The sequence below is a fragment of the Chaetomium tenue genome (assembly GCF_020726465.1).
Source record: "Chaetomium tenue strain MPI-SDFR-AT-0079 chromosome Unknown F5144scaffold_1, whole genome shotgun sequence".
Classification (NCBI taxonomy): domain Eukaryota; kingdom Fungi; phylum Ascomycota; class Sordariomycetes; order Sordariales; family Chaetomiaceae; genus Chaetomium; species Chaetomium tenue.
The window spans coordinates 2,269,246-2,286,820 of NW_027117329.1; the positions used below are offsets into that span (position 1 = coordinate 2,269,246).

Below are 17,575 nucleotides of genomic sequence, written 5' to 3' on the forward strand. Positions count from 1 at the left end.
ATTTTCTCTCCATATGTACAAGTCTTATCCATTCTTCCTCACCTCGCCCCAGCCAGGCAGGCATATCGAATAATCCAAATCATAAATACCGCAACCCGACGCCAAAGCACGAAAAGGAGTGTGCCAGGATGTAAAGGAAAACAGGAGACCCAAAGTCCGCTCCCGTCTTTCTTCTCATGCTCATTTCTACCCCTCGATGTGCCCATGCAGATGTATTTGCCCGAGTGTATTGAAAAAGAAAAGAAGAAAGAAAAACATAAAAGCGAAAAAAAAAGAAGAAAATTTGTTGTGGCGAGCCCCTGGCCCATGTTGAGCTGCGGGATGCTGGTTTGCGGGTATGGTCGACCTCAACCCTAACGTTTTGTTTTGAGAAATCGAGTCATGACAGTACAGTCGGCGCCGCCGAGGTATCCAAAAGCTCGCCTCGAGCGGGGGAGAATGGAAAATAGAGAAAGAAATTACCGTCCATGACCATCGATCATCTTCGCCCAAGAACCAGCCCACCCCATCCGGGTTCAGCTGGGCCACGAAGGGCGTGTTGACGATGGTCGTATTAAACCATTACCCAAGTCCAGTCCGCCGGCTCTTGCCATGTCGAATATTGGTTTTGTATCCTCGGCCTTTTCCCCCACCGTGCCAATCTCCTCACATTACAATGCACTCCTTCGAGTCATTCTCCCCACCGCTCTTCCTGACCTTAGCATTCCGAGGCGGCGCGACGTCCATTGGCGTTCCTCCGCTAATGGCTGCCCGGATGGCGGCAAGGCGCTGCTTCGCACGATCATCGCCCGCATCGGCGGCTTTGACGTACCAGACATTGGCTTCGAGGATATCCCTGCGGCATCCGATGCCCATCTCGGTGAAGTACCCAACAGCGTACTGCGCTTTGACGTGGCCTAAACATTCAAACACCTTCGGTTAGCATTTTATTTGTGGCGGCGCGTTAGACTGGCAAAACTCACCCAACTCAGCCGACCTCCGTGCCCATTCGTAAGCTTCCTCTTCGTCCTTGTCCAAGACAGGTTCTGCGCCGACCATATACCAAGCGCAGAGGCCCATCATGGCCGCGGCGTGACCGCGTTCCGCAGCGCCCGTGTAGAAGTGCACGCTCAGAGCCGGGTCCCTCGGGCAGTTCAGCTTGCCGTGCTCGTACGCGTCACCCATCCTGTAATTCGCCTCGGGATGACCCAAGTCTGCGGCCTGAGTGAACAGCTCGGCGGCGTAGTTCTCGTCCAGGAAGACGTCGTCGCCATATCCGGTTTCGTACAAGCACCCGAGGTGGTAAGGGGCAGCGTTGTAGATAGCGTCGGCCGCTTCGGAGGCCAGCTTCAGCCACTTGACGCCTTCCCTGTACCGCTTCTCTCCAAGATCGCCAGACAAACACGCCTTTCCCAGCCTTGTCATGGCGCCCGGGTGCCTCTTGGCCGCCGCAGTGCGAAGGAACTGTACGGCCTTGGTAGGGTCTTTGCGGCACCCCCAGGCGAATTCGTAACACAGCGCGGTGCGGTACCCGGATTCGGCGTGGCCATGCTTGGCAGCGAGCACAAAGAGTGGGAACGCTGAGTTGTAGTCCTCCTTTCCTTTGCTAAACAAGCCCGAGGCGTAACCATCGGCAAGGTAGTATTGTGCAAAAGGATAGCCATTGTTGGCCAGCTTCTGCAGAATGGCACGAGCCTCCCGTACCAGGTCGTGCGAAGACGACGGGGGAGCTTCTCCAGGGGCGGTTTTCGGACTCTTCGTCCTCTTGGTATCTTGGAAATCCAACCCTTGCTCCTGTGCGGTGGCGATGAGGAAGACGGCAAAGGAGTACAAGATGGAGAAGTCGTTCGTCTTCTTCACGTTTTGTCGGTACATTTCCAACGTTTTCTCGGCGCTGAGCAGGGACGCATTGTTGCCCACGGCGGACCGAAGTTGCGAATTGTCGAAAGTGATGGGTGCCGGGGCCGGCTGCGGGTAGGGCACGTTGAGCAATTCCGCGAACGAAGATGGCCGTGTCTCGGGGGATTTTCTCGAGTGCGCAGAGGGCGCCCGGACTTGTGAACCGCCCAAGAAACCAGGGGAACGCCCGCGCGGTCCAAAGTCGGAATACACCGAATAGGCCGACTGCGGCCGCGGTAGCGAGCTCCTCCTGTTGAAATTGGTGGTCGGCGTTAGGTGGCGGTTGATGTTGGCGGCGCCCTCGGCTAGGTTCGGGTTGGACTGGGCTCTTGGGTCTTGGGCTACGGCCACGCTGGCGGGGCGTGGCAGGAAGGCGGAATGGTGATATTGTAGTTGGGGTACAGGTTCGGGTCGGAGAGCGGGGTCGTCGATGACGGAGCTCTCGGCGGAGGCGTCTGCCGAGTTGTCTTGGTTGTCCGAGACATCGAGAATTCCAGAGACCGAGCTTGCGCTCGTCGTGGCCGATGACTCGTTTGACTGCTGCCGTGAGGTGCTGGCAGTGGCATCCGACTCTCTACTATTGCGGTTCTCTCCTTTCCCTTCAGGCTGGTCGCCCATGCTGAGATTTTCGAGCTGAGAGCTCAAGACGCTGGCGGACTGCGGCGCAACGGGCTGTTGGGTGCCACTCGATGCAGACCGCAAACCCAGGGCATCTGGGACGGAACTATGCATATACCCGGTCGCGGGCTGGTATAAAGGCGTATGCGGCGGGGGCGTCGGAGCGTCGGGGGTCTTGGGGAGAGCACGGTCGAGGGCCGGGACCGGAACAGGTTGGCCGTGTGGCAGATGTTGCTCGATGTTCCCGGTGGACGGCCGGGCCCAGTCGCTCGGTTGGAAATTCACTTTGACTGGTGACACGGGGGACTGTCGTAACCTCGGCGAGTCGGACACAGGGACACCGGGCAAAGGCTTGACGTTCTCTCCCCAGTCGTAGCGTTCGGCGGGCGACAGGGCATGGTGAGTGGGAACAGGTTTCCGACGGGGACTGCTGGGCGAGGTTGGCGCAGAGGGCGGTGGAGAGCCGACGGCCGCCATTGCGGGCGGTCAAATGAGTGGCGTCGCCTGAGAGAGCTGGGTATGCGCCAGATGATGGCGGCGGCGTTGGTCAACGGGCCGAGTGTGAGGTAGTGGATGCTTGTTTGAGACTTTTCAACACCCAGGGGGCTTGACTGGGTTGGTCCCTTAGGTAGGTGGGGAGAGGGGAGAAGATCGGGCTGGGGTTACGAATACTGCGGTTGTTTGTACCCCCTCTCGCGCATGCATTTATGAAAGGGCTGGCCGGGTTGCTGGGTAGTTCTCTTCCGAAAAGGGCGAAGTCTAGGTGGTTTCGGGCTTGCGATGCTTCCACGAAACCTGGCACGGCGGAGATCGCAAGGAAGCTGCGGGCGGTAGGTTGCAGGAGACTACCGGCAGGGCAGGCGCTGTACGTGCGTGCAGTACTAACGAATGGCAGCAACGAAGGCGGCAGCGAGAGGACGGCGATAGAGATGACCCAACTAGAAAAAAAAAGAAAAGAAATAACTAAGACTCAGCGAGCGTCGGGTTGAGATGTGCTGGAGAGGGAATTATGGAAGTCGGGGGTCTGCTACCGAACGAGAGCGATACAGTACGAGTCGAAGAGGAGGAGGAGATGGACGGCTTACCGATTCCAGCATTGGAGGTGGATCGGCGAGAGAAGTCGGCAGCTGTGGGACTCTCTCCGCCCACTGGATGGCGTGGGTAGATGGGTGGGCTGTTGGTGGGTGTGGCCCTGCTGCAGAACGGACTGACGGTGTGAATCTGCCCCCGAACATGCAAGCTAGCGCGCGCTGCTGAAAACCCTGCTGAGGGTGACAGCACTAAAAACGGGGCCTGGCTGGGAAACGAGAGGTTGGAAGGCACCAGGGCCGTCTTGGGAGCGGCCTGAGAATCATTTCTCTCCACTCTCAAACTCAGCTAACAACGGGGCACCTGGGATTTCCCATCTCCATCCTTCCAGTTCCATTGTCGAAGGGTGCCCCTCTTCCCTGGAAGTTCCAGGTGTTGGCCTTTTTTTTGATGCAAACGCTCCACATTGGGCAAACTGCCGTTTCATCCAACCGCCTCTTCAACGTTTCTCTATCAAAAGTATCTATCTTACCACCCATTCTGTCCCCTTCCGGAGAAGCGTCGTACGCATGCATACCCAGCTCACTCAGCTGCCTTGTACATGTACAGCACACATCGCGCAATTCGGAGGAAGACTGCGCTCAGCGCCCAAAACGGGGCGAGCATTCATTAGCACGGTCAAAAATGCGGGTTTTTTACCCGCTTAGGCCGCTGCATTTGGCTGGGCGGTGAAAGGAGCGTTTCCCATGTTTCACACCCATCCGATCCAGACAACACCAGATCAGCCTCGTACTTCCGACCTATCTCTACATAGTGACCCCATGTCACAAGCGCTGCGTCTGTCATACGGAGTGTGAATAGCAATGGGATGCTGATAAATATGCTTAACACGAAGGCATGGAAGATGCAAAGTATCCCTACTCGGATACTCGGCTCTTCCCACCCACACCAGGTGTCCGCCGGGGGGGGGGAGGGTTCAGCATCTCCAAATTGTGGGGGTCGCTGTTTTCAGAGATCTCAGTCTAGCGCCGGGCCAACCCACTGTTGGAAACAACAATTACAAGTGTAATTGACGCCTCAATGGCTAATTCAGGCCGGTCCCCTGCTCGTCGCGTTTCGACCTTTTCGCCTCCATCAGCTTGCGCGTTGCTCTTCTTCGTGCGACAAAACGCCACACACCACTCCCTTCAAAACAAGTCAAGCAGACCATGTCGTGGCACCGCATGGGGCAGCAATGGTTGGCCAGTCTTCGCCTCGCAAGTAGAACACAACAAGCCGCTCCCGCCAGAGACCAATTCGGTAAGGTTGGCGAAGGAAGGTCTGTGAGGGGGGAAAGCGGCCTGCGTCGAACAATGCAGGAGACGGACCAGCCAGGCACGCCAGGACAGAATCTTCCAAACCAAGGGTCCAGCCCTGCGATCGAAAGTGTTGCCCATTGGGTTCTTTCGATGACTTCATCCCGAATCAGGTCCAGCCTGTGTCCCTCTCAGCCCCGCAGATCGTCCGGACTCGTCACCGGGCCCACGTTTGCGGGTTTCGGGACAGGAATGTTGTGGCTTGTCTTCCCACCAGGGGCAAGACGAACTAATTAACTAGTCCGATGAAGATTTTGGTGCCCATGTCTCAACTTTTTTTCCTCTCCAAGGCCGCATTCGTCCTCTTCCTTCTCCGGACACCGCCTGTTGTGTGCGACCGGACAAGGCTGGATCTCCAAGATGGCGCGGCTCAAGCGGACCTGAGGATCCACGCCTCTGTTGTCTCCAGTGACAGTACGCCAGCGCCGACCACACACCAGCCAATCCAACCACCATTATCAAACGTCATAACTATCGCGCTCCCGTCGTGCCGACTTCACTGGGTCGGAGTGTTCGCAGCATATGTTTGTGTACATGCAGCAAACTTGTCGATGAGATGATCCCTCTATTGTGCAGACCCCATAACTTTGCAGATATGTCTCCGAGCTTGCCAAGTACGCATGTTGACCAGACGGCATGTCTCATTCATCCACAAACCTTGTCGATGAGATGATCGTGCCGAGCATCCATGGGATGGATGTGAGGGCGGCGTTGTTGCGCGCTGTTGGTAGGCTGATACATCTGACAACGCCTGTGCCCCTTGCTTTTTAGGAAGCCAATATTCGCGAGCGGCGAGACGCAGTTCAACACCGACCAAGCCCCAATCCTCTGCCGAACATACCGAACGCTCGACGTGAATGTTAGGGAACCACTTTGCCACGGCGACTTGTAGATCGTGATAACCGGGCGTTGTCTGAGTCGGTCACACATCGTGCGTCGCTCCGATGCCGTGGTAGGCCTACCAAGTGCAACTCAAGGTAACGATGCGTTAGGATCGCCGCGTTACCTCCCACGCAATGGGTTCCGCTGTTTCGGGCCGCCGCCATTTGTGGTTCGGCCAAGCCCATGGTTGCGCTGGCCGAGAAGCTCGTGTCTCGTGGGAACACACACCCGCGAGACACGGTACGAGGTATTCGTAGACCAACATCATCCGGCCGTCATCGGGTTGTTGCGAACACGAGATGATACAGGAGCGCTCGGATGAACGGCCTGAGCCAGGAGCCTTCGATTTTACCCCGCGGTACTTTGTAACTAGGGTAGCAAAATCCAGTCAATAATCCCTAGCGTGTACCTACTTGCCTACCAGATGAGCCAACAAAATAGAGCGGATATGTGCCGAAAGTTGAGCAGCACAATCAATGTGCAGCCTGTTCGCCTAACTAAATCGCAGAACCCGATCTGTCGGGATCGGGTTTGCGCATATTGAAAGCGCGTGGCGTTTTGGCAACTGCAGCATCGTTACCAGTGTGAGCCGGGTTACCGGGCACCGTCTGGCCGAAAAAAGCCCAACTCGAAAGGAGAGCAAGCAACCAAGTTAGAGAAGAGTAAATAGCGGAAATAACTACAATTGCTTTGGGCCTCTGCACGGTTTTTGTTTCGTTCTTACAATCGAGATTTGGTCGATATCTGCATTTGAAGCCCGGCTCTTTCTACTCATGGTGCCAGGGTCCAGAAGCTGGCTGATGTCACTGGTGTTTGCGATGTGAAAATAGCCTGGGGAGGGGTGGAGGGTTGCATGGTTCAACGGGAGGTGGAGACAAAACTGTGCATCGAAATCGAAGGTGGCGACCACCCAGCCGCCCGGGCCTTGGCATTTCTCTCGTCGCAATCAAACTGGGAGCTGCCAATACGAGGAACTGAAAAGGAGGAATTTGGGGACGACCAAGCGCTGGCGGGCAGAGAATGTTCCAAATCCGAGATTGCCGCTCGAGATACGGACGACCTGGGGCGAAAAGAAGCCAGAGAGTGACCATCTCGTATGCGCTTGTTGATGAACTGGTGGGCAATATGGTAAGAAATGCCTTTGTTTTGAAAGAATTGAAAGTCAATTTGAACCTGACACAGCCCCCCAGTCCCCATGTATCCGGTTTTCGTTTCCACGTGTAACCCTAACCCACATCTGCCCCAAAGAGCCCCATTGAGTGCCAAGGCAGGAGGTCGATCACAGTAAGGAAAACAATCTCCAGGGGTAAACACACGGTGTCTGGTCACCCCTGAATCTGAGGGCGTCCAGATCCCTGAATGCCGACTCACTTGCGATCTCATCAATCTTTCTTCTTCGAGCGTCGCGACCATGCCTCGCTAGTGCTGAAAGTCTGATACTTTTGTCGCTCGTTTGGCTCTGCCGCACTCCGTTCTTTTGCCTTTCGATTGCTTTGCCACTTGTTGGCTGCCACCTCCATCCCGGAGCTGCCTTGCCCTTAGTTCATTTTCGCAACAACACCAGGCCTTGTCTTTTGATTTGTGCAGCAGGAAGCGGGAAGCGGGAAGCGAGGGGGATCGATCGTCTCTCGATTGCCGTTGCCCTTGAAACCGTTGCTAAATTCCGTGCCGCGCCCTTCTACACAGTACACCCGGAGCAACTCGGTTTTTTCAAACTCCCATTTTACACAGTATTGCAGTCAACCTTCGTCTTCTCATTGTCATCGGGCAGGAACCACCTGCACCTGCGCCGCTGCACCGCCGATGCAACTTGGGCGGGCCTCGAAATCGTAGCCTGGACGATACGGAGCACTTGATTGAGCGTGCCTTCCTTGGCTGTGGCCAGGAGCAAGCGCCGCGCTATTTTTTTTTGGCAGTCAGCACTCCACGGCCATTTCTGAGTGGCCCCAGTTCTCGCTCCGCCCGTCTCCTGAGAGACCTGCCCTGAATCCTCCCCGCCAACCTACTGCAGCAAACACCAGCCAGCACCTGGGCAACAGCCTGGAGAGGAGGGCCCATCCACCCCAAAACTCATCCGACGCCATCCCGTCCCCGGCTGCTCTCCAAAACAAGCGCCGTGCACAGTAGGTTGATTTTTACTTTTATTGATGCCAGCGGTGCCAGCATTTTGGTGTTTTCAGCTTCCCTACGAGGTGATTGGGCTCGATACCTCGCCTCGACAACAACACCGCGTTGTACCTTGTTCATCCCAACTTGTGTTTCCGAGGCGGCCGTTGGCGGAGACCCGATCGCACGCATTGGGTGAAGTCCCTGCTCGGCCACGCCAGGTCGCAAACCTCCTGACCCTGAGCGCGATCGCTAACACGGGACGATTACCAGGATCATGTCACTTCCTCAAAGACCGGGCGCGACGCCCTCGTACGAAGAACGGCATAGCTACCGACAATCACAATCGCGACGCCAACAGCGTCCCGCCGATGTCGAGGCCGGTGGCTATGTCCCGGTCGGCGCTGGGCAGCCACTCCATCAACGTGGGCCATCAGCATCCTCCTTCGCCGAGACAATTACGTCTCCTAATCCGGAAATAGAGAGAACCCCCCTATCGCCCACATCACCCCACGCGCACCCGCCAGACTCGCCCTTCCAGCGCAAGAGGAGTCTCGTCAGGCCTGAGCGGAACAGGATAGGGAAAGACCATCCAAATTACCACTACCGGAAGCATGCGGCGAACATGAACACATTGCCGTCCTCGACGGGCAACGACCCTATTGCGGAGGACCTGGAAGGGACAACCGACTTGTCTAATTCCGGTTCGAGGAACGACGAGGTTCTTACGGACGCCACGCCACCACCAAGGAGGGTCCGTTCAAAAAAGCACCGCAGTGTTGAGACGGAGAAACCAGGCCGGACGAGGCGAAGGGCGTCGAGCGCCGCGAAACACGGCAAGATCACGAAAGACTCAAAGCGCCAGCGGCAGCAGGACGAACAGTTGCGGCCGCCAAGTCTCTGGAACATCTACTGCTCGATAATAACGTTCTGGTGTCCCGGTTTCCTTCTCAAGTGCTTTGGCTTACCCGCCAAGGCCCAGCAGAGAGCATGGAGAGAGAAGATGGGTCTCATCAGCATTATCCTGTTCATCATGGGCGTTGTCGGCTTTCTCACCTTCGGCTTTACTCAAGTCGTCTGTGGATCGCCCCCATTACGACTGCGGGTGAACGAGGTCGACAGCGGTTTCATGATCTTTCACGGATCCGCCTACGACTTGACGGGGTCCCACCATCCCCTCGCCGAGGGAATCCCCCTTCGCCAAGACAAAAGCGGCGCCAACGTGCTCTATGACTTGCCAGAAAAGCACGGCGGGAAAGATGGAAGTTTTCTGTTCCAGAACGTCAACGGCAAGTGCAAGGGGCTCATCTCAGCAACGCCGAATTCAAACATCCCGACAGACGCGAGCGGCAGTTTGGCCTGGTATTTCCCCTGCACAACCTTCAACCAGGACGGTTCCTCGCGGCCCAACATGACGAGCCCATACTACCTCGGTTATGCCTGCCACACTAGCGCCCCTGCCCGAGACTCGTTCTACCTAGGACTCAGCGGTGCTGCTGATGTTTACTTCACCTGGGACGACATCAAGAACAGCTCCCGCAACCTGGTCGTCTATTCTGGCAACGTTCTCGATTTGGATCTGCTATATTGGTTCGATGATGCCCAAGTCACATATCCTGCGCGCTTCAAGGAGCTGAGAGACACCGACTCGGCGGCAAACCAGGCCATCCGGGGCCGCGATATCACACGCGCCTTTCAGTCCTCTGGCGATAAGCAGTATGCCGAGTGCTTTGAGGAGATCCTCAAGGTCGGAACCATCGACACGGACACTGTCGGGTGCATTGCGTCCAAGGTTGTTCTCTACCTTTCGCTCGTTTTGATTCTTTCCGTTGTGGTCGCAAGGTTTGTGCTTGCTATCGTCTTCCAATGGTTTATCAGCAAGACCTATGCTGCGTCCAAGACCTCGCAGACGGCGGACCTGCGGAAGCGCAACAGGCAAATCGAAGACTGGTCCGAGGACATCTACCGGGCTCCCCCCCGCATGCCGGGTGACATTGGGAGCAGCGTCAATGGCTCCTCCGATAGGCAAAGCAAGCGCAGCAGCACCTTCCTGCCCACCACATCCCGGTTCTCGGCTGTCTACGGCAACGAACGCGGCAATAGGAGGTCTGGGGTTCCCACCACCATGGCAAGCCAGACCGCGGCCGGTCAGCTGCTCAACCCCAACATGATGTACCGGCAAGGTAACGACAGCCGGTCCAGCTTCCTCAAATCGTCGGACCCGTATGCTACTAGCAACAGCCCCACTGATGGACCGGGACCTGCCGGCTTCATTCACGAAGCTGTGGTCCCCCAGCCCCCGTCAGACTGGGTGCCCTTCGGCTTTCCTCTAGCCCACGCCATCTGCTTGGTGACTGCCTACTCAGAAGGCGAGCTCGGCATTCGGACAACCTTGGATTCCATTGCCATGACGGATTACCCTAATAGCCATAAGGCGATCCTGGTTATCTGCGACGGTATCATCAAGGGTGAGGGGGAAACATCTTCGACCCCGGACATTGTCCTGAGCATGGTGAAGGACCACAGCACGCCTCCTGAACAGGTCGAAGCATTCTCGTACGTTGCGGTCGCTAGCGGTTCGAAGCGGCACAACATGGCCAAGATTTACTCGGGCTTCTACGACTACGGCGCCAAGTCCGCGATTCCCCTGGAGAAGCAGCAGCGGGTTCCCATGATGGTGGTCGTGAAGTGCGGGACTCCGGATGAAGCGACCAAGTCGAAGCCTGGAAACCGCGGCAAGCGTGACAGCCAGATCATTCTGATGTCTTTCCTCCAAAAGGTCATGTTTGACGAGCGGATGACGGAACTCGAGTACGAGATGTTTAACGGACTCTGGAAGGTCACCGGTATCTCGCCCGACTTTTACGAGATCGTACTCATGGTGGACGCCGACACGAAAGTCTTCCCCGACAGTCTGACGCACATGATTTCTGCCATGGTCAAAGACCCCGAGATCATGGGATTGTGCGGCGAGACAAAGATCGCGAACAAGCGGGCCAGCTGGGTCTCGGCTATCCAGGTCTTCGAGTACTTTATTTCCCATCACCTCGCCAAGTCTTTCGAATCGGTCTTTGGTGGTGTCACCTGCCTTCCCGGATGTTTCTGCATGTACCGCATCAAGGCGCCCAAGGGCGCTCAGAACTACTGGGTTCCGATCCTGGCAAACCCAGATGTGGTCGAACACTACTCGGAGAACGTGGTTGATACGCTGCACAAGAAGAATCTTCTCCTGCTCGGTGAGGATCGGTACCTATCGACCTTGATGCTCCGGACTTTCCCCAAGCGCAAGCAAGTCTTCGTGCCGCAAGCTGTGTGCAAGACGACGGTGCCGGACACGTTTATGGTGCTGCTCTCGCAACGTCGTCGGTGGATCAACTCGACCATCCACAACCTGATGGAGCTTGTCCTAGTCAGGGACCTGTGCGGCACATTCTGCTTCAGCATGCAGTTCATCGTCTTCATCGAGCTTATCGGTACCCTTGTTTTGCCCGCCGCCATTGCATTCACATTTTATGTTGGTAAGTTTTGGCAAAACCAGGTCTTCTAGCCCCAAGTTTATCCATACCGAAGCTAACATGAGGTTTCCAGTCATCATTTCCATCATCAATTCGCCCCCGCAAATCATCCCCCTCATTCTGCTCGGTCTGATTTTGGGTCTGCCAGCGGTCCTGATCGTCGTGACAGCGCACAGCTGGTCGTACGTCGTGTGGATGTTCATCTACCTGCTCTCATTGCCCGTCTGGAACTTTATTCTGCCGACGTATTCGTTCTGGAAGTTTGATGACTTCTCGTGGGGCGACACAAGAAAGACGGCGGGGGAAAAGACCAAGAAGGCTGGCATCGAATATGAGGGCGAGTTCGACAGCAGCAAGATCACGATGAAGCGGTGGGCCGAGTTCGAGCGTGACCGCAGGACCCGCAACAACAGCTACTGGGGCTCGACGGAGAATATCGTCGGTGGCGGGAGCCAACCAATGGGCCATGGACCGTACGACGGTTACTACTCGGATCAGTGAGCCTGAGGCGGCTTGCTTGGAAAGCCTTGCTTTTTTCTTTCAACTTGGGGCGCTCGCCTGTTTTCCCTCTCTCTTCGCCCCGCTTCCATCCCGCCGATGTTTTTACTTGGCTATGATCTTTTGAGTTTCGGAGGGATGCAGGAGCATCCTGATGGCGCACATTTGGCTCTTCCCGACGTCTTGGTTTATGATAAGCGTTGTTGTATATAATTGCGCGAAGACCGTAGTACGCTGTTAATAATTTTGAATTGCTCAGACTTCCTCGAGCGTATGTATATCCTGTGGACTTTGATACTGCCGGACGAACGAGGCTGAAAGCCAACCGTTTCAGAGAAAGTTTGTGGGACGCGAGAATAAACTTCTCGACGAATATAGGGGCTTCCCGTGTGTCGACGGTCCTTTGCGTGGAATACCAGCCAGTGTGGGATACTAATTGATGCGAGGTATCGGGCCAGGACGCCTTTGACAACGCAGCCGGGGAGATCAACGGATCTTGCATTCTTTCATGACAGTCTCGCTCTCGTATCCTCAGGAGGGAAGTCAGCTCGCACACTCGCTCGCAAGCCACTCCTCGACGTGATGGGACCGGCACTTGTGGGATCTGTGGGGTGCTGCAAGTCAGCCCTCACGATGCTACCGTGTCCTCCCTTTGGGAACGATGGTGTGAGGCACAAGGCTTTGCATTCATGTACGAAATACGTACATACATATATCCATAGTTACCTTCTTGCTACGAATGTTGTATGGGCCATCTCCAGGGTCGGGTTGGGTATCAGTGTAACATAACTAACCCCCATCCCATTGTCAGCAATTTTCCCGACTCGCGCCTGATATTTGTTTCCCGGGCCAGCTGAGTGTTCGCTCTTCACTTTCTCGGGCCGTGAAAACCGCGAGTGGGAGCCCGAGACGCCACGGACGCCACCATCACAATCCAGACGAGTCCCTCTTTCCCAATCGGTTGGCTGCGACAGCCGGTGAGAGCGAGGAGCAAGCCCCCAAGCAGCCACCTAGGGCTTGGCCAACGTGGGAAAGGGGGAGAATGCAGCTCGCCACGAAAGCTTGCTGCGCGCAGGCGCAAAGCCATTTTGTGACTGATCGCATCGAATTGGCAAAGACATGAATGATCCAATCCGAGACGACAGAAGGACTGGCAGACAGCCGACGGGATCACGGCAACGGGCACAACCCATCCACGCACTGCTTACTTCCACGGGAACCACCACTGACCATCAACGGGGGGGTCTAAGTTCGGGGGGACCTATCGTCCCGGGCCAGTCATGCTCGCCCACCCGGAGCACCTGAAGGATCATGTGTCCCTCAATCTCACGTCCGTCGCAAAGTGCGGTTGCAAGGAAAGGAAGGGAAGCGAAGCCGTGTGTCCAAGACGGCGGATGCAGGGCGACGAGTTTGGGGGAGGTTGGATGCAGGGTGTGTGGCGCCAAGGGTGTCTCTGGCACCAGTTCCGCATTCACCCACACCACCCATTGCCCGACCTGAAGCCCCGAATCGGCACCCCGCATGCAGCTTGTGCCTCAAGAACTCGACCAAGCCAAGTCGGGACGGGGTGAATGGTGGTTCAGGCTTTGTGGGCAGACGGTTCACGTTTCGTGGTGAGTGAGGTGGACTTTTCGTATAGTCAGCTGGAAAGATGCTGCTATGGAAGTGGACTCGGGTTCAAGTTCAATGGCATTGTATTCAACTTGGCCTGATAGCTAACGGAAGGAACACCAGCAATTTAAAAGAAACTCAACTCGGAAGGCTCGCGAAAAATCCGTTGTATCCCGCCTTCCCTTGCATTTCTTTCCTTCCTCTTCGGTACATACAGACAGTGCAGTTGCGGATTCCCGCCATGCATCCACACTGGCAGCGTGCTGAACCCCCCACCCCCGCAGCCCTGAGGTGATTCGCTGTCGACTCGTCACTTGGTCCGAATTTGGGGCAAAAGGCAGTGCAGCGCAAGTCAGATTGAACCTGAGCTCATCCCGAGTCAGATCGGCCTTGCTCTTGCCCCTACATTTTCTTCTCCCTTGATACAAAATATTTTCAAAGGAAAAAAAAGACGCAATTCAGCACTTGAGGGGGCCGTTTGTGCCGTCTCCGAGTTACAAACGAGTTACAAACCGGGTCGGACCTTCATCTCCACGCGGGAACTCGGCAAATCGACAACAACTTAACCAGGGTACATTGGACTGAGACCACCCCCACACACGCTCGGCGGGTGGACTTGTGGACTAAGTTGTTGTGGACTTGCCGTCACTGGTGAGGCGGACATCTTGGGACCGCTTCGCCCCTCAACTGTTTTCAGGTCGGGCCTCACTGCCCAACTCACTAGCCCGTGCCGACCGCAACTGGACCCGCCCAGGGCATCCCGCCGATCAAAAAAGGGAGTGAGCTGAACTTGGAAGACAAAACAAAACCGGCCTGGGTGGGTGAGAGTGAGAGTGAAATCAAGAACACACGCCGTCGAGCCGATGCAGCCCCGAGGACCGGCCGCCGTCCATCTCACCGCATCATCCTAACACCTAGTTAATTCTCGCTGGCCAGCATGCCGATCATGGCGCCTCTACCTGTGGGTTCCTCTCCGCACCCGCACGACGTGTCCCGCAGACTCGGGCCCCTCACCAACACATCCCTGGCCTCCTCCACGCAGGCAACCCCCACTCACGAGGACAATGGCGGTGATGGAAACGAGGTGATGATCTATACCCTCGACGACGCCGACGACGAGGATCAGGACCATATCGACACATTAGACGATGAGGAGGGTGAAGAGGGGGAACAGGAAGAGGACGATAATGAAGAAGCCGATGATGAAGAGGACGAAGAGGACGAAGAGGGCTTATACGACCCGGCGCACCATAACTGCCCCATCCACCATCAGCAATCCCTCATTCACGAATCCCTCTACCACCAAGACCCGGATACCTACCTCTCGGACGACGAGGTAATGTCCGATGACGCTGGCGCACCATTGGCGGACCATGTGGCTACCCAGCACCCCGCCGATAACATGGATGTGGATGTGTTCACAGATGTTGAGTTTCCATGGCACGACGACGACGGCAGCAATCCCGAGTTTGATATCATGGCCCCCAATCCGGACATGGTCGCTGACGCGCAAGCGGTAGCAATGGAAGTCCATACTCAAGCTGCCGCCATCCTGAACACAGCGCCGTTTGTCGGCGTTACCTGGGAACAATTTCCACCAGGAGCCACCTGGACACACGCTTTCTCTGTTCCAAATCCGAACCCTGCTACCATCGGGCCGTCAAATTATGGCCTAGCCGATTTCCTTCACCACTGGGCACGTCACAGCCGAACCTTTCCAGGCATGGCTCGGGGGGGTTGTCCCTGGCCGGCCAGCGTCAACGCGCTCCAATCCTCCGGAGATGAATTAATCGAGTATGACGATCTGGAAGGGGACCGGTGCGATTTCCAGGGAGTTGACTGGGAGGACATCGGGGTCGCAAGGAGGGATGCCCGAGAGCGCCGGTTCCTGACGTACAGCAACTACGTGAACATACCAGGTTCAGATGCGTGGACGGTAAGTACAAGATGCTGCCTATTCCTAGTTGCTTGATTCCACGAAGGAAGAGACTCACTCTTGCCACAGCCGAACCTCCCAGACGCTGTTCTCCCACGTAATGAGAGCTTCTTTCGGTTCCGCCGCATGGACATCAAGCGGAATATTCACTTGTCACACTTCCAACTGCGCAACGTGTTTGCAAGCACTTCGCGTTCACGCGTCTTTTATCCCGCCCTCGGCACCATCCAGCAGTTCAATCCCATGTCCGGCCATGGCCGCGCTATCATGGAACTCAGCGACGCGCCTGCTTCCCAAGTGTCGACCTTGGCCGCTGGCCAGGGCGTTCTAGTCGCAGGTGGTTTCAGTGGTGAATACATGCTTCGACATCTGGACTCGTGTGAACCAGAAAGCACGGCTTGCCACGAAGGTGTCATCACCAGCAGCATCAGCGGCATCACGAACCATGTCGCCGTCCACCAGGCGCGGATTTCCTTCGCCCCACGAGCGGACTTTGCATCCAACGACAACTGCTTCCGTGTCTTGGATCTTACCACCGAGACGTGGGTGTCGGAGGAGACGCATGACTTCGCGCCCAACTGTGCCGCCCTGTCGCCCGACGGACGGCTCCGCGTCATGGTGGGGGACAGTCTCGACGTAATCATCACGGCCGCCGAGTCGTCGCGCCCGAAGGGCGAACCAGACGTTTTGCAAAGGTTATCCGGCCACCGCGACTACGGGTTTGCCTGCGACTGGGCCGATGATGGGTGGACTATCGCCACGGCGTTCCAGGACAAGACCGTCAAGATATGGGACGCCCGTCGGTTTACCGACAGCGCCGGCAATGCGGCGCCGGTCTGTACCATACGCAGCGAGATGGCGGGCGCGCGGAGCGTGCGCTTCTCGCCCATCGGCAGCGGGAAGCGGGTCCTCGTCGCCGTCGAAGAGGCCGACTTCATCAACATCATCGATGCCCAGACCTTCCGTTCCAAGCAGACGGTCGACGTCTTTGGCGAACTCGGCGGCATCTCGTTTGAGAACGGCGGCCAGGATCTTATGGTGCTGTGCTGCGACCGCTCTCGCGGAGGGATCCTGCAGCTGGAGAGGTGTGACCAGGGACGCGATCCTACGTGGAATTCGGATGGTGAGCTGGTCACTGATGACTGGCCGCGGTCGATATTCACCAAAAATAGGCATATGAACAGGAGCCGGCGGCGCACCGCTGCTTATGCCGACATGGATCCTTTTTGAGCGCAAGTTGTTAGCACGAGGGGACTATTTCGAGCCAAGCCAGCAGCCGAAAACCGCACGGCTGAACCGCGAAATGCTAAAGTTCACCCTACCTAGGGTGCTTCAATCCCACACGACGGGGGTATTCATCGTTATATCCGTGGTTGAGAATGAGTCAACATTCGTTCCGAGACCCGACAGCTCGTTGCGAAGCACGATGAGAGAGGTGATAGTCAACTAGATCATACGCTCAAACGGCTCAGGGCTACTATCTATTTGAATGGAAGGGGAGGTTTGACAGAGCTTTTGTTGTTGAGTCTATCACACAACACAACCCATGGCTTATTTATGGCCGATATGGGATGGCAGATACCAGACCAGGCAAATCCAGGGCAGAACTGGCCGTAGGCCATGGACTATCGGGCTCACTGTTGGCTGCGGGCCACGCAGAGACGCATGGGATTTAACGTTCGTTACGATGGCGTTTTTGGGGAGATTTGGAATTGCGGCAGCGATGGGCGGCCCCCTCTACGCTCCAGAGCGTGGAGTTGGGGATATGAGGACCTGCGGGTTGCCTCACGAATCCTTTACGTTATGATTGAGCAAGCGGGTGGGGGATATATATAACATTTACGTTGGGGCACTATATACGAATCTGCCCCTTTTTTCTTCACCTCTTCTCAACGTTTAGGTTTTTTCTTGAGATGGTCATACTTCCAGTTTCGGGCGGCGTTGTTTTCAACGTGAGGAAGGCCCGGCTTTTTGTTCGGGTTGCTACCGTGTGCTTGCGTCTGTCACTTATCAGCGTCGCTTATGTGGTACCACAAGATAAGGGGGCTGGCCATGGAAGCTATGGAAGATGTGACACAGATTTGGGTGCCGGCTGTTGTGTGACGGATGGCCTTCTCACGTGCAGAGGTATAGTTCCGGTCAACAAT

The 17,575-nt window shown here is 56.3% G+C and overlaps 3 protein-coding genes across 3 annotated transcripts; 2 read left to right on the top strand and 1 right to left on the bottom strand.

Moving 5' to 3' along the window:
- Positions 1-476: 476 nt before the first annotated feature.
- F5144DRAFT_29539 (uncharacterized protein) lies at positions 477-3,229 on the bottom strand. The gene is made up of 2 exons (XM_066783842.1): positions 963-3,229; positions 477-896 (listed from the first exon to the last, which is right to left on the bottom strand). Exons 1-2 carry the CDS (start codon positions 2,971-2,973, stop codon positions 646-648), a joined length of 2,262 nt encoding a protein of 753 aa, XP_066648283.1. The 5' UTR covers positions 2,974-3,229; the 3' UTR covers positions 477-645.
- Positions 3,230-8,145: 4,916 nt separating this feature from the next.
- Positions 8,146-11,884, top strand: F5144DRAFT_480564 (glycosyltransferase family 2 protein; the record flags this gene model as incomplete). Its single annotated transcript, XM_066785238.1, has 2 exons — positions 8,146-11,386; positions 11,457-11,884. The coding sequence occupies 2 exons, from the start codon at positions 8,146-8,148 to the stop codon at positions 11,882-11,884; spliced, it is 3,669 nt and encodes a 1,222-aa protein (XP_066648284.1).
- Positions 11,885-14,108: 2,224 nt separating this feature from the next.
- F5144DRAFT_29754 (WD40-repeat-containing domain protein) lies at positions 14,109-17,000 on the top strand. Its single transcript, XM_066783857.1, has 2 exons — positions 14,109-15,428; positions 15,498-17,000. Exons 1-2 carry the CDS (start codon positions 14,430-14,432, stop codon positions 16,656-16,658), a joined length of 2,160 nt encoding a protein of 719 aa, XP_066648285.1. The 5' UTR covers positions 14,109-14,429; the 3' UTR covers positions 16,659-17,000.
- Positions 17,001-17,575: the final 575 nt, after the last annotated feature.